We start from the raw sequence: 16,395 nt of genomic DNA, 5'->3' as shown, positions 1-16,395 counted from the left end.
CTTTTTCAGCAGAAGCTGTACACACAGAGGCCCCTCCAGCCCAGTCCTGCACTTCCTTTTCCAAGGAGCCAAAGGGCAGGCAGACATCAGCCAGAGACCCATGCCAGCCTCTCTCCCCGCCGGGGATCCGGGCAGAGAAGCAGCAAGCATTTGGGTGAAAGAATGGAGTTGGCAGTGTGGGATGTCCCCGCAGTGCCCACTTTGCAACGTCCTGTGGAGGGGTTAGAAAAATAAAGACAGTTGGCAAGTATACCTCCCCATTTGCCAGAATGTCGAGGTAGAGGAGGTTACCCCAAATGAGCAAAGTGATTTCATAAAAGCCCAAGCCAGCAACGAATTGCATAAGTCCATCCTGAAAAACTTTTAGGATATTTGCTGGACTTTTCTCTTCTCTTTTTTTTTTTTACAACGATGCTAACTTTTACTAAAATAATGCAGCTATGTGCTTCTTTCTCAATTCTCTAAACAAACGTAGATAATAAATACTTGTTAGATGAATGAAGGTCATGATTGCAAGATAGCTTTTAGTGTCAGGAATTCAAGAAGAAAGGTGAAATAGACAAACCTAGCTTTCTTGTTGTACCTCTACTCAATTTGGCCTAAGCTAACCCGACTTCTTTGGGCGTTTCCTATCATTGCCTTCAAAAGCTATAGAGTGTGAGTGATACAGAAGGAGAAAAATTCCTGGAAATAGGGCAAGTATGAGTGAGCTACAGCAGCGGAGGCTTGGGTAGCAAGGGCAGCAATGATAAATGGGAATGGCCTCAAGTCATAAAGGGTGATGACAAACCTTCCCCAATATCCGATTACAACATCCCTGAAAAAAACATTGTAATTACTGGAAATGTATATTAAAAAAAAATACTAGCATTTAACACTAGCCACAGAAATGGACATGGTTCCATTTTTTATAGTGGACTTAGACATTATAAATTGAACATTTTTCACCTAATGGAGAGAGCCAGAGCCGCCCTACAGAGGTTGTCTGTGTCGCCGGCTCCCAAGTGTTTTTCTGCAATGCCGATGTTTCAGTTGTCACCTAGGGCAGCTGGTCAGCACTGCATTAAGAGGAAGCAGTCAAGATGCTGATAGATCACAGACTCCAAGGAGCCTGAACTGCCAGGAAACAATCCATTCTATCCAGTCAAGGGTAGAAAACCAGCAGAGAAGGGAATGGATAGAACTCTGCTGCTCAGAGGAGTCTTCTCTCCCAGCCTCCTCAGTGAAGGTGTGGGTAGCCAAGGGAATAATGAGCTTCTCTACCAGCCAGCATGTTCCAGGCCATATCCTCTTTTAGGGGACCCAGGATCTCTATGCATCGGGTAATGTGGGCCCATTGAGACCCCACCCCATTCCCAGTCTATGTCAAGATGCCTCCTCATGGAGGTTGGGTGGGAGGTCAATAATGTGATTACAACTGGGGGGCCTGAAGCCAAGGGCTACCTCTATTACCTGGATGCTTCAAAAATACGAAAGCGAGCTGTGAGTGAAATCTGAGCACTCAACCACAGCAGGTCTCTGGGCTTTCACTCTGGTTCTGGGCAATGTTTTCTGCAGAGGCTGTTTGCCTTCTTCCTTGAGAGGGGGGCACCCCTGCCATCAGCCATCAGTGAAATCCGGCTGGAACACCCGCCAGGGTGCGTCTGGCCCTGCACCCAAGTCATGAGGCTTACCTTGCGTGATCAGGCACAATTCATTAGGACAGGGACAGACTCTGAGCCACCCGAAACACGAGGCTCTTTATCTGTTCCAAGCCCACCACGTGTTCCTGACGTGTGAGAGCGTGGTGCTGGGCACCATCTTCTCTCCCATTATTTTCCTGGAATAAGCGTACGTCTCTCAACCTGGCTTTCATAGTTCTCCCCTGTAAGCCCTGCACCCTCAACCCCTCACCTCTCCAGGACTGACCAGCGTGAGCTCACTGGTGTGTGAGGAAGGGAGCAGGGCACTGCCACGGCAGGCAAACGTGGGATGGCAAAGTGAACCTGACGTGGGCTCCAGAGCACCTGCGTGAAGAGGTTTAGACACTTTGAGCTCAGCCCATTCAGCCTTTGACAGCAGGGCATGCCTAGGAGGTGTTTCCCAAACCACTGGGACTCTTTGGTCCCAAAATACTAGTGCTAAGTCCCCTCAAAAATCACCGGAGGAGTAAAAAAAAAAAAAAAAAAAAAAAAAAAAAAAAAAAAAAAAAAAAAAAAAAATCACCGGAGGAGAAAGAGTACACAGGTCAAAGGGTGCTGAGAATTTTTCAGGGACAGGGTCAGAGGGACCATCTATGGCATCCAGAGGAGGTGACCCACCACCTGTCACTCAGACCTTTTGCCCTTGCCTAGACTAAGAATTGGTTAATTTTGCTATACACACTACAGGGTTTACCTGGCGATGCGCGTATGTAAATTATCTAGCTGTACGTGACGGAGCAAAGATGACTAGAGAAGGTTCCAGCAGAAACACCAAGGCTTCCATTTGTTTTTTTTTAACTTTTTATTTTATATTGGAGTATAGCCGATTAACAATGTTGTGATAGTTTCAGGGGCACAGCAAAGCCACTCAGCCATACACATACATGTATCCTTTCTCCCCCAGACTCCCCTCCCATCCAGGCTGCCACATAACACTGAGCAGAGTTCCCTGTGCTATAGGTGGGTCCAGCAGGACCTGTAGAGTAGGTCCTTGTTGGTTATCCTTTTTAAATATAGCAGTGCGTACATGTCAATCCCAAATTCCCTAACTATCCCTTCCCTCCACCCGGGAACCATAAGTTCTTTCTTTAAGCCCGTGTGTCCGTTTCTGTTTTGTAAATATGCTCATTCGTATCATTTCTTTTTAGATTCCACATATAAGCGATATCATAGGATATTTCTCTTTCTCTGTCTGACTTACTTTACTCAGTATGACAATCTCTAGGTCCATCCATGTTGCTACAAATGGTATTATTTCACTCTTTTTGATGGCTGAGTAATATTCCATTGTATATATGTACCACATCTTCTTTATCCATTCCTCTGTCGATGGACATTTATGTTGCTTCCATGTCTTGGCTATTGTAAATGGTGCTGCCATGAACATTGGGGTGCATGTATCCTATCAGACCATGCTTTTCTCTGGATATATACCAAGGCTTACATTCTGATTTCGCTTAGCAATTAGCCATTTTGGTGACGCTTGCTTAATTTGTGAGGTGCCCTTTCATAAATGCAAATTAGCTGAGATTCTTTGTTTATCATCAGGGTTGTGTCTCTAACTAAAAAATAATCATTAAATAGGGAGTATGGGAGAGTTTACTCCATCTTAACTCGTCTTGCCTTTAGGTGGTTGGAGAGTCTTAGCTCAACATCATTGCTTTGTGCCAAAGTGTTGTTGTATCAGCAGAAGAAAAAAAAAAAACAAAACCCTGAGATGCCAAGGCAAAAGTTAAGAGCCGTGCATTCTAGCTTTACCAATGACAGAAGACAGGATATAGACACCCAACTTGCTTTGTTTCACCCCTGCTGTCACACCCCAAACACAGTGAAGACAAAACCTACTTACTCTGAACCTCGTTCTCCTGGTCTGAACAAACGCACAAGGCAGCCTGGATCCCCTTCACAAACTGGGGTCCTTCTAGGGCTTCTGTGCATCTACAAGTCAAGCCAAAGCCTTAACCAACCTTTGGCCCCTAGTAGGTAGGCAACCTATTCTCAAATCCTTCTGAGTGCTTTCTATGCAGGCTGGAGAGCTTCTTATTCATAACGTCGTATAATTTTCCCCAAAGTCATGAATATAGCATTTTATTCTACATGCTGGGGTTTTGTACAAGGGGACAGTTCTTTCTCTTTCCTCCGATCTCTCTTTCTCTCTCTCAGAAAGTCCAAGGAACTCATGACCCAGTGCAGAAGCACATACACCAACCACGCCAAACGCCCCGAACGTCAGGTTTGCTCCACCTTTTCCTCTGTGCGGCGACATATTGCCCCTCACAACCTGGCCCGTGTGACCTTCACACCCATGGTCAGCCTGTCACCCTCTGGACAGCAACAACGTGAAAAGTCATTTTATTTCACTAAGTGACATAGGTGGAGGGGAAATGACATAAAATTACAATGTTTTCTGCCCCTCCCATTAATATTTAGCTTTCTTCCTCATTTTAGAAAGAATAAAAATGATATGAGAACCCCTTTCGTTTTGACTGTTTCTCTGATTACAAAATAACATGTGTTGTGAGAAGTTCAAATAATACAGGTCTAGGAAGTGAAAGTTTCTCCAGAATCACTCCCTAACACCCCACCACCACTGCTTAGAGCTAACCAATAGAGATGTTTCCTGTATTTGCAGCCAGATTTTTTCTGTGTAAGTTCTAATTTACAGACTGATTAATATTCATTGAAATAAAATAATATTATGCTCACTGCTTTGTAATTTGTTCTCTTCACTCAACAATACTTTTTAGCAGTCTTTTCCATGCTAAGATATACAGGTTATTCTTTAAAAAATTTTTTTGTTTTATTGAGGTGAAATTCACATAATGTAAAATTAAGCATTTTAAAGTGAACGATTCAGTAGCATTGAGTACATTCAACATGTTGTGCAACCATCACCTATATCTAGTAACTTCATTCTTTTTAATGGCTGTATAGAGGTTTACTGCGTGGATCTACTATAATTTATATAGCCAGGCTTTTTAGCTTTTCCCAATTTTATTCTATTCCAAGAAATGTTGTCATACTTGTATGTACATTTTTGCACATTTGTGGAAATGTTATGACAGGACAACTTCCCAAAAGAGAAATGTCAAGGTCAAAAGTTAAACCAACGTCAAGTTTTGACACATTCTGAAAAATTCCTTCCAAAATGACAACACCAATTTCCATTTAGGAACAGCTCCCTTAAAAGTGACAATAGTGGATACCCCTAGGGGCTTCTTTCTGTCTCCTCTTCCCATGTCTCTTGTTTCTCGGGTCCAGCTCGTGAGTAATGAACTTGCTTTTTCTGGTTTGGAAGCTGTATCAAACTCCCTAGGGCTGCAGTGACAAAATATCACAAACTGGGTGAGTTCAAAAAACAAAAATTTATTCTTTCACAGTGTTGGAGGCTAGAAGTCCAAAATCAAGGTGTCAGCAGGGCCATGCTCCCTCTGAAGTGTCTCGGGGAAATCCTTCCTGTCTTTTCATCCTTCTAGTGGCTCCCTGCAATCCTCAGCATTCCTTGCTTGTGGCACCATAACTTCAAATTCCACTTTCCAGCTTCACATGGCCTTCTTCCCTATGTGTGTGGGTCTCTGCTCTTCTTAAAAGGACACTAGTCATTGTATTTAAGGCCCAACCTAATCCAGTATGACCTCATCTTAACTGATTACATCTGCAGAGACCCTGTTTCCAAATAAGATCACATTCTCAGGGAGGCTATTCAATCCACTCCAGGATCATTAGGTAAATCTGGAATTTTAAGGACTTAAAATAGAAAATAACTTATAGCATGATTCCATTTAGGTTAACAACAGGCAGTTTAAAGCCTAAAGAGAATTCTATTTTCAACTCCCAGGTTAATGCAGGTTAGTATCTTAATTCAAATTTGATATGTTCCTGAAGGCTTGTACAAAAGTCAACGGTGCAAAAAATGAACAATAATAGACTTACATATTAAAGCCAAAAAATATTCTAGAATCCCTATTTATACCTTGCCTTTTTTTCCCTGTATTTACGTTTACTGATTCAATCCTTTAATCATTTATTCAACACATAGTTACTACATGCAGTGTTTTGCTCCAAGCACTAGAAATACAGCAACGAGCAAATCAAAATCCCTGCCTGCATGGAGCGTAGTTTACCTACTACAACGACTAGTGTCGTTCACAGTACTGAGCATTTGGCCAGGTAGCAGTTTCAAAAATAAAGAAGATGGGTAACATGAGGTGTGGTCATCTACAAACACTGGCATTAACAGTTCATCCTGTCCTGGGAGAAGCAAAAGAAATGAGACATAGGGAAGAGCAGACAGTAGAGGGTCTCAGTGCTAAGCCGCAGAGTTTGAATTTCATTCTGTAGTAGATACGAGTCATCAAAGTGTGTTTTAATGGCAGGGAAGGAGGAAAGGTTGTATTAAACAGTTCAATAGAAAGTATGTTAGTGTTATGTTAACCTTGTCAGTCAGGTTCTGGGCTTCAGTGTGATAGTCTTTATCCTTGCCCTCTGAAACGCTATTATGTAAATTTATTAACCACTCCTTAGTTTTCTTTATTCCCTTAAATCATTTTTTGTTTGTTTGTTTTGTTTTGTTTTTGTTTTTGTTTTGCGGTACGCGGGCCTCTCACTGTTGTGGCCTCTCCCGTTGCGGAGCACAGGCTCCGGGCGCGCAGGCTCAGCGGCCATGGCTCACGGGCCCAGCCGCTCCGCGGCATGTGGGATCTTCCCGGACCGGGGCACGAACCCGTGTCCTCTGCATCAGCAGGCGGACTCTCGACTACTGCGCCACCAGGGAAGCCATGTTTTTTTGTTTTTTGAATTTTATTTTATTTATTTATTTTTTATACAGCAGGTTCTTATTAGTTATCTATTTTATACATATTAGTGTATGTATGTCAACCCCAATCTCCCAATTCATCCCACCACCACCATCATCACCCCCGCTTTCCCCCCTTGGTGTCCATACGTTTGTTCTCTACATCTGTGTCTCTATTTCTGCCTTGCAAACTGGTTCATCTATCCCATTTTTCTAGATTCCACATATATGTGTTAATATACGATATTTGTTTTTCTCTTTCTGGCTTACTTCACTCTGTATGACAGTCTCCAGGTGTATACCTTGCCTTTTAAAGATAACAAGAAAGAGAGGAGGAAGGAAGGAAGGAAGGAAGGAAGGAAGGAAGAAAGGAAGGAAGGAAGGAAGGAAGGGAGATTTAAATGGAACTTTCAATGATGTATTTCTAGTATTTTGTACAGTCCTCACTTTTGTTCTTTTCCAAACCAAATGAAAATAAGACAACCAGCTTAAATTCAGTAAATGTCTAATTGAAGCTAAAGATTTGCTACTTTCACTTATGATTTACATCTTTGTCTTAAATTCTTTGATTTTAGGACTGTGCTCTTATAACTACGTTCAGCACTTCCTTTTTCTGTTTTCACTAATTTTGTGGAACAAGAAGATAAAAATATAATTAAAAATTTCATATATCCTCTATAGAGCACACGCACTTCTATATAGAGAAAGGCAGTGATACAAATTGGAATTATCTGTTGACAGATATTGTTGCAGGGGTATAGCCTGGAATAGCAGTCTATCAGGAAATTCATGAAAGTTCAAATTCATTGTAGAACGGAAAGATGTAATGTGGACACATAATGTCACTTCATTTCTCAGTGAAATTTCATCTCCCTGACTGTTATATATGTGAAAAGTTTTAAAGACCAAGTTGCAGAGCTCAAAGTGTCAAACAAATAATAAGCAATACCAGACCCCTTTGATTCTATTAACTGTGTGTAACAGTCAGGATAGGTGAAGTTATGCTGCAGGAACAAACAGCCCCTAAAATCTTAGTAGCATAAAGCAATAAATATTTATTCACTTTCACTACATTGTCCATCAGGGATCACCATGGAGCTCTGTTCCAGGACTCAGACTGGTGAAGCAGCTGCTTTCTAGAACATTGCTCAGACTCATGGCAAAGAGAAATGGCATCCTGGAGGCTCTCATACAACCAAACATGACACATGTCACTTCTGCTCACAGCTCATAGGCCAGACCTGGCCCATCCAACCACAAGGGAGTCCAGAAACCAGAAATATTTTTCAAATAACACCAATAACTACTGTGTGTGTGTCTGTGTGTGTGTGTGTGTGTGTGTGTGTGTGTTTTGGGGGTGGGTCTTATATTTGTGTGCATTTATCCTATAATATACTAAGATATTTTCTGTTTCTTTTGTGAACAGGAAGATTGATCCCGTCCCAGGAATGACCACTCCTGAAAAATTGTACTCAAAGGTCATGCAGACTCTGCAGTATCTAGATTCTCACCTGCCAAATGGCAGCCATGTTATTTTATACGGCTTACCAGATGGAACCTTTCTCTGGGATAATTTGCACAACAGATATCATCCTCTCGGTATCAGTTTGAAGATGTTTTTACTCTTTAACAATGTCAACGTATTCGTAGTTCAAATATATGTAGTTCAAACCATATAGGAATACACCTAAAATGCCACCAGAACGATGAAGGGAAGAGCACCCAGGTACAGGATCTAAAAGGTCAGTATCCAAAGGTGGCCAGAACCAGATCCAAAGTCAGAAAGGGCAGATGTATTTGGCAAAGAATTAGGACAGACTGAAAGGTGAGAGTTTAAAACTCCTTCACTGAAGGTGAAATCTAGAAGGAGCCAGTGAAGCCCAAACAAGAGATGGGAAGGAGACGAAGGGAAGGATTTCTCCAAACCTCAGTGGTGAGTGCCCCCTAGTGGCCAGGATTCTAATGACGTTTGTGCACCCTGGTGGCCAGTTAGAGTTCTGTAGAACAGGGTCCTCCAGAGGGCTTGCTCCCTGCTTCTACACTCTCTTGGAGTCCTTGGCTCTGAAATGCTTTAAAGTTCCAAGAAATTTCTAATAGAATCTCTAGCATGCCAGATGCTTCACAAACATTGTGAAAGTAGTAGTAATTCACCTTGGGAAGGGCTGCCATGCTGATCCTTAAAACAATTCTGTGAGATAAATGTTTCTATTAATTCCATTTGATAGATGAAAAAACTAAGGCTCAGAGAAGTTGTGTAGCTTGCCAAATGTTGCACAGCTTATTGTATATGCAAGCTGGGTGTAGCAGGGCTCTCTTTCTGTGTTTCAGGGAAGAATGTCCTTCCAAAAATACTTATTATATGCCAGGCGCTGTTCTAGGCACTGTGTAACCATCAGTGAACATAATAGTCAAAAATCTCTGCCAACATAGGCTTATGTTACAGTGGGAGAAAGACTCCAAAGGATGATAAGCATTACTACAGAAAATTAAGCAGGGAGGGAGGATGGGCAGTGCTGGCCTCAGGCCTCTCTGACAGGCATCTACAAGGAGGGGCCTGGGGACCATCCCCTCAGCCCCATATCGACAGCACCTGTGCCAGTCTCTCATGGAAAGGGCCTGCCCTTTCCCTGGTATTGCCATAGCCACCTCCTTAGACCAACCCAAGCGACAGTGCCCAGGTGCTACAGTGTCCTGGAGGTCCAAGCAGTTCCTTATGAGTCAGGTGAGCAGTTCAGAGGGGGAAGACTTGAAACTCCTTCCTTTGCGCCCTCCTTAGTGGGTAGAGGTGGAGAGCTTTCCCTTGCATACATAACATCCTTGTGTCTTTTCAATCCCCTCTTGTCCTCCTCCTGTAGTTCCTTTTTAAGCCAACCTCCCCACCAGCTCCCGCAGGAAGTTCCACACCGCCCCACATAAGAGCAGGGACCCTTTAACCAGCTCTCAAAGGGCTCTGACCCCTTCACTGCGGTCCCTTCACTGGGCAACAATGGAACATGTCCACATTCCAGGCTCCCCACCGATGCGACTGAAGTCATTTTCCTCTTCAATTATGAAATGTGCCACAAATGTTATTATTCCAAGGAAACACTGTCCAGCCTCTCATGAGGAAAGCATGTTCCTCCTATTCACATGGCTTTGACCACGCCCTTTAGAAATGATAACATGATCACACAGTGAACTTGACTCCATTCTGGGCTGCCTTGGGCATGTGAAGGACAACCACTTGGGCTGATCATGTCTCTTTGAGCCATTTGGGGATGAAAAGTTCAGTTCCCCCAACAGATGTTCTCAGACTCCTAGATTTCTCCCATGCTAAGAAATGCTTGGGGAAGGGGAGTTGGGAGTAGGGGAGATGTGCTCCCAATTTACTCTGTCACATCAATAGGGACTTGACTTTGGGTTTTCTGACTTTAAATCCCATTCCCTTCCCATGAACTGCGGTTAGACTGCCTCCATAAATTTTCTCAGATATGCCAGGCCGTTCCCTTGACTCAACCATAGTATGTAAAAATGACTCCACGTAATTTGGAAGACAGCAAGGGAAGGAAAAGGGTGATTGATCAGGGGACTCATCAATCACTTGGTGGATTCTCTTGGCCGGTGGTTCTCATCCAGGGGCAACCCACCCACCCATTATCATATCACCCCTGGAGATGGAGTGCTACTAGCATCCAAGGGGTAGAATCCAGGAATGTTCCTAAACATCCTACAATGCACAGGACAGACCCCTACAACTGAGAATGTCGATAGCACCAAGGTTGAGAAACCCTGCTCTAGGCTTTGCGTTATCCTCGGATGGCCTCCCTCCAGCCGCTGATCTAGACTAGCACTTCACAGCACGAGAGCAAAAGGTGGAACAAGTGTGTTCTATATAAACAACTCTAGTTTGGGGGTAGGAGGAATCCAATTAGGGAGAAAGTTATCACCACCTAAAATTTGTTGAATGTTTTTCAGTTATTATTCACATCCTAAATTATCCCTGCTGCCTGGTTGCCATGAGAAATAAATCATAAATTCCTCAACGAAGCATCAGGGTCCTTCCTAAACAGACTGGGGAAGTAGGTGGGATTTACCCAGCGTCCTCATTCGTCCTCTGGCAGGCTCCTAACTCACATAAGGTGAGAAGCTTGAACAGGGGGCTGCTGCCCTCTCATTGCCTCCGTTCTGCCCTGCTCCACATCCAGTCTTTGAATCTTCGTTCCCACAGACAGGAACCGGCAGCGAAGCAGGTTAATGCTAGCTCAGCCTCGAGGCTTGGTTGCTTTGCCCAGGTTAAGGTGGATCCCATCTTAATCAATAACCACACACCTGCGTCTGGTTCCTGGGGCACTGTGCTAAGGGTGGGGCAAGCAAATAAAAGGGCGTTTCCATTTATTCTGCCTTTGAGCCAAGAAACACGATGATGATAATCTGTAGACTTGACTTTAGTCACCCCTTAAGGATTAAGAAAGAGGCCAGGGAGCAAAAGGGGTCAGGGGAGAAGCCCTGAGTCAGTGATGACGTTCTCTGCTGCCTCCGTAAACAGGTGGGAATCCGGCCTGACGATTCAGGAAAGAGAAGGTTAAATGCCACAGCATCAGATCTGCAGGTAGTGGAGGCCCACAACAAGCATGGGTGTCTTGCTGACTCCTGCTGGGGAGGAAGCGGCTAACATCATTCCTCTTAGCCTTGTCTGTGAGTCACGACCCAGTCGCTGCCTGACCGCCAAGGGCTGTGACAGCCCCACAGGCTCTACCAGCAGTTCAAATTCCTGGTGAGAATGTTTTGTCTTTTTGAGGAATTACCAGAAAGTAAGTCTCACACATTAGGATTATACATTCATAGATCTTTCAAGTAAGTTTATGTTTGATCAGGGATGAGTCCTCTCAGGCACAGTCTAGAAGGAAGGCATTCTTTCCATTAATATGTCTGAGATAACTATTATGTGCTTTGAGGGTAAAAATGATGCTAAGATGAAGTCCTTGTCCTCTAAGGAAAGGACAAATAGTATATAGATCCTGACAGGGAAATTACCGAGGGCCAACGACACTTCTCTAAGCCATATGCATTCAGGGAGCTATCCAAAGGGTTAGACTATGATCAAGAAATCTGGGAGTGCTGGCTACAAATAAGTCTGCGAGTCAGCCTTCTTTGAAGGGCCTCTGCCACAAAATAGCCGCAAAAACTCCATTTTGTCCCAATTACTCTTAAACTTGAAACCTAATGTATTTTAAAATACCTTGTAGTATACCTTCAATTTTATTACTGGCTTCCTCCCTGTCTAAATTAATGTGGTTTTACCAAGGTTTAATACACTCAGATGGTATTTCATGAAGGTGTGGCTGATCTTTGTTAGCACTAAGCTCTTACGGTAGCTAAAATTTCAACTGTGGTCCCAGCATTAAATAAATGCCGAAGACTCTGCCCTAAAGAACATACACATGACTGAGACTCGAGCTGCTACTATGGGAGCTGGGGTAGATCCCTTTGATCTTCAGAAGGAGCATATGGTATCAACTGGGCCAACCCACAGGCTCCCACCCCTTACACACACACACACACACACACACACACACACACTGATGGTTCCTGGCCACTGTGGGACAGCCCTCTGCCCCTGTCCTGGGCATCCACGACCACCTTTCTTCACCAGACTCACTTTCTAACCAGGGAGTCACAGACACCACCTCTTTGCACGTAGGTACAGCATGTAGGTAGGATGAGTCTTTATACCAGGGCTTCTCGAGATGGAAGAATACCATTAAAGTAACAAGGATAAAAAGTCATACATAAAGAGAAAGAGCGAATAACGAACTGACAGTTCCAATCAGTGGAGAAAAGCATAAGAACCGTTTTCCCTCCTCGTCATAAACCCATCACAGGCACTCCCAGCCAACCTTCCACATGACCAGCCCCAGGGACACCCTGACCTTTAATAGGCAGAAATACCAGAGAGAAGGGAAACCAACCCATTATACTTTCCCAGTTTTCTTCTAACTACAGCTAATGTGTGCTTATCCTGTCCACAGACCCACCTACTCACCTAAGAATTTCCCCTCCATCAAACTGATCCAATTAGAGCCAGTGCCAGAATAGCAAGGACATGAAAGGGAGGGGACAGGGATTGGTTCAGAAGGAGGATATGCCTTGTGGTCTCAGCCTAAAGTGTTCCGGGACCTCAGCAGTAAGACAGTAGGAAGAGGGGAGTAAGCTGGGATGCAACGAGGCTGTGGCTCAGCTCAGCCCCCAAAGGGCAGCCAGCAGATGAGCTTCCAGTATCCAGGGGCAGGATAAACTCCAGTCCCCCTGGATATCAGAGCAGTCCAGTCTTGCAGGTGGGGAGCGAGAGGGTGCAGTAGTGTTTTTACGGTCAGGCGTGAGGTGCCACCTCCAGCAGGCTGAAGACACTTCATCCACTGGGCAGGGAAAAGAGAGAGGCCACCAGGTGAGAGTCAGGGCCAAGCAGGGTGTCAGGGCCCCAGCCAAGCTCCCTAAGGTTTATTACAAGGCCCGCCATCCCAACAAAGAAACAAGATGGCAGAGGGAAGGCTGCCGCTCAGCAGGGGGCGAGGGCCAAGTCCTCCGGGCAAGTGGAGGATTGAGGGTGGGGAACGCAGGTTGAAGGTGTCAGTCACTGCAGCTGGGCTGGACTGAGACAGGCAGGGACACACACAGAAAGGAGGTAAATTACAAAAGCACACACCAAAAAAAAAAAAAAGAGGGAAAGCAGTCTCTGTGATGGAAAGCAGGATCTTGGAGAAAGATGGATCATGGAGCTCAGAGCTCCATGTGGAGCCCATAAAATGAAAGTGAAGACAGAAGCCAGTGGTTTGGGATTCATCTAAAATGTGAAAATGCAGAGAAGACCCAGCATGTCACTGTGACTTTAATGGCAATAATGAGCCTGCGGTTTTCCAGTCCTGGGATTCACTCACCCACACAGAGAGATAATATATTTTTCCTCTATGACAAGAAAATTGAATCTATCTTTCAGTCTAACTGATCTGAGGTATAAGTGAAAAATAAGACTGTGTTCTATCACCTTCGATCTTTCTCTTCGCTCCGAGATAGGCCCTATTATTTTCCTTTATTTTTTCAAGCGTGAGGGAAGTGTTCATGGATAGGACATCGGTCATTCACCCCTGAGATTTGGGAGAACCTGGATTTTGTGTCTCAGCCACAGCATGAAACTTGGATTGCCCTGGGTTCGGGGGTGGGGTGCACAGCGCGGTAGAAGGGGCAGTGGTGGGAGGTGAGAAGAGAGAATAAATAACGCCCCCAGATTCTGGGTCCACAGCTGATATTTGGAAAGGCTCTGCATGAACTCGCATTTGGCGTTTACCCCTTCATGCGTGTGTACTTCTTTAACCTGCACCAAAGATAATAGAGCCTATCTACTAATGACGGCTCAAATAAGATAACCGCTGGGCCATGAAGGGATAGAACGAACGTGCCAGCCTCCCCAGTCCGATAGCCACACAAGCACTTGTGGAAAACTTCAGTTCACCAAACTGCAGGACAGTGCGTGGTCAGAACTTCAGACCCTCCAGAGTCCCACCAGGTCCTCAGCATGGGATGATCGGGTCAGACCTGAGTGTTTCATAAACACAAAAGGAGGAGGATTTGGTCAACTCCCACCTTCCATGCTCCCTGGACCCCACAGGGACTTGGCGTTTCATACCATTGCCAGGAGAAAGCCACCGCTCTGCCAGTCCTTTGTTAGTGGTGTTCTGGTCCATACGGTGCCCTGAATCCCTCTACCTGGGGTCCAGATAAGGTCAGGTCCCTCACACCCTGCCCGAGCCCGTGTGAAGAGCTCAAGAGAGCAGTAAACTCCTTGGGGCCACTCCCCAACCCCAGGTCTGAATTTCTAGGGGGCTCAGAAAGAAGGAAAGCACAGGCATCTTCAAGAGCAACGCCGAATGCATAGCCAGGGCATGTCCCTGGAGGCGCCAGCCTTCTGCAAGAGAGGCAGGCTCACCCACCAGGGTCCCTAGGCGGCTGCTATATCTGAGTGAACGCAACATGCCAGACCTCTCTGTTTTCCAGGCCAGCTGAACAAGGACGTGACCTACGCGCATCTCTACTCCTTCCTGAGCTGTCTCCAGGTGAGCTCACACTGACTTGTTCCAAAGCTATGTTCCCACAACCAGCACTGTTCTTCTGTAATCAGTGTTTTCCTGCTCTCAGGTCAGCCCCTGCCACGGCTGGATGTCTTCCAATAAAACGCTCCGGACTCTCACTTCAGAGGTAGGGCTGTCGCAGGCCCTTTGATACTGTCTTTGATCATTTTCTCCCTGTGTTTGCTGCAGGGTTTTCACTGGGGATGGGATTTTGGCAGGGTGATGGCCTCCAAACTGGTGAATAAAAGAAACAAACTCCCGGATGCTTGAGGAGTCAGGAGAATGCGGGGTGCCCTGTCTCCCTCCTTCTGCCTCGCTGAGTCTATAGTTCTTGCTGGGTTTCTCGATCACTGTCTCTATGTGTGCCTGTCTCTCTTGTATACACACATGTGTGTACACGCACAAACACACACATGCCTTTGAAAGCTGGTCCTAGGCATATTTGTGGAGTCAGAGAAGTGATGAAGGTTAGGTGTACGCAGGGCTGGAATTCTCCCAAGGTAGGGGAGGACCAGCTGCCCCAGAGCCTTCCTTTCTTCTCTGAGAAAGTTTTCCACATTTCTTTCACAGATGGTAAATAATTTCTTTGTAAGGAATTTAGTAAACATTTTTTACAAGGGAAATATATTTCAATTTTTAAAAAACCTTAGAAAATGTAAAAAATACAAAAAAACATAACAAAAATCACTCAAAATCCCACCACCCAAAATTAATATGTATGTACGTCTTTCCAATATTATTTTCATAGATAGTTATTTTGGAATTTTGCCTACATGGTATCAGAACACACATATTGTTTTGTGCCTTCTGATGTTCATAATCATTCCTCCACATCATAATTTTTTTTTTTTTTTGAGGTACGTGGGCCTCTCACTGTTGTGTTGTGGCCTCTCCGGTTGCGGAGCACAGGCTCCGGACACGCAGGCTCAGTGGCCATGGCTCACGGGCCCAGCCACTCCGCGGCATGTGGGATCTTCCCGGACCGGGGCACGAACCCGTGTCCCCTGCATCAGCAGGCGGACTCTCAACCACTGCGCCACCAGGGAAGCCCTCCACATTAGAATTTTGTAATCATTTTAGAAAATAGAGCATATGAATATACCATGATTTATTTCATCCCTTGGTGTTGGACATATGGATTGTTTCTAATTTTCCACTATGATAAATAGCGTTGTGATGAACCTTTGTATATATGAAGATGTATGTCTTTGTGTACCATGTCTATTTCCTTGAGACAAATTCCTAGGAAATTATTGGGTCAAAGAGTACGTCGTGTTTAACGATTTGATCCCTATCACCAAATTGCTCTCTAGAAAGGTTAAACAAATTGACATTCTCAATCACACATCCCATGGCGATACTCTTTATTATCATGATTTTTCATCTTTTCTTTGCCAAACCCATGGGGAGAAAGTGGTATCTTAATACTTTAATTTGCACTGATTTTGTTCCTAATGAATTTTAACAGTTTTGTATGCTCGTTGGCCATTTGTGCATGAATGGAATTTAATATGCAGAGCTGCTCTCTGCTGGTGACTTGCAGTCGGGGTGGGGTGGGGACTGTTGATTTCTTTGTTCTGCCTGAATTGTCTCCCTAAAGCCCAAGTCTAGGTTTCATGAAATTCTCCCTGTTTCCTTTGTATTCAGAGAGCAGAACAACTCTCCATTACGCTGAAAAAAATTGCAACCAGCCAGAAATTTACAAACTTCAATCTTTTCTACATGGATTTTGACTTCCGAGAAAGTAAGTTTTGCTTGGTTTAGGTATTGACACAAAACAGAAGCAGCAGCTACCATTTAGAGCCTACCTGGGCAA

General features: G+C 44.6%; 1 protein-coding gene across 9 annotated transcripts in view; it reads left to right on the top strand.

Annotated features, from left to right (window-relative positions):
• AOAH (acyloxyacyl hydrolase) overlaps positions 1-16,395 on the top strand; it is a 170,977-nt gene that overhangs the window by 136,710 nt on the left and 17,872 nt on the right. For all 9 annotated transcript variants that reach the window (XM_024768886.1, XM_024768885.1, XM_024768882.1 and 6 more), the window contains 4 exons: positions 7,904-8,076; positions 14,506-14,564; positions 14,647-14,706; positions 16,227-16,323. In XM_024768886.1, the coding sequence (XP_024624654.1) occupies positions 7,904-8,076; positions 14,506-14,564; positions 14,647-14,706; positions 16,227-16,323 (389 nt within the window). The remainder of the gene's footprint in view (positions 1-7,903; positions 8,077-14,505; positions 14,565-14,646; positions 14,707-16,226; positions 16,324-16,395) is intronic.

The sequence above is a fragment of the Neophocaena asiaeorientalis genome, unplaced genomic scaffold (assembly GCF_003031525.2).
Source record: "Neophocaena asiaeorientalis asiaeorientalis breed wild unplaced genomic scaffold, Neophocaena_asiaeorientalis_V1.1 scaffold314, whole genome shotgun sequence".
Classification (NCBI taxonomy): domain Eukaryota; kingdom Metazoa; phylum Chordata; class Mammalia; order Artiodactyla; family Phocoenidae; genus Neophocaena; species Neophocaena asiaeorientalis.
The sequence above is the reverse complement of the archived record's forward strand: the minus strand, read 5'-3'. Positions and strand labels throughout refer to the sequence as shown.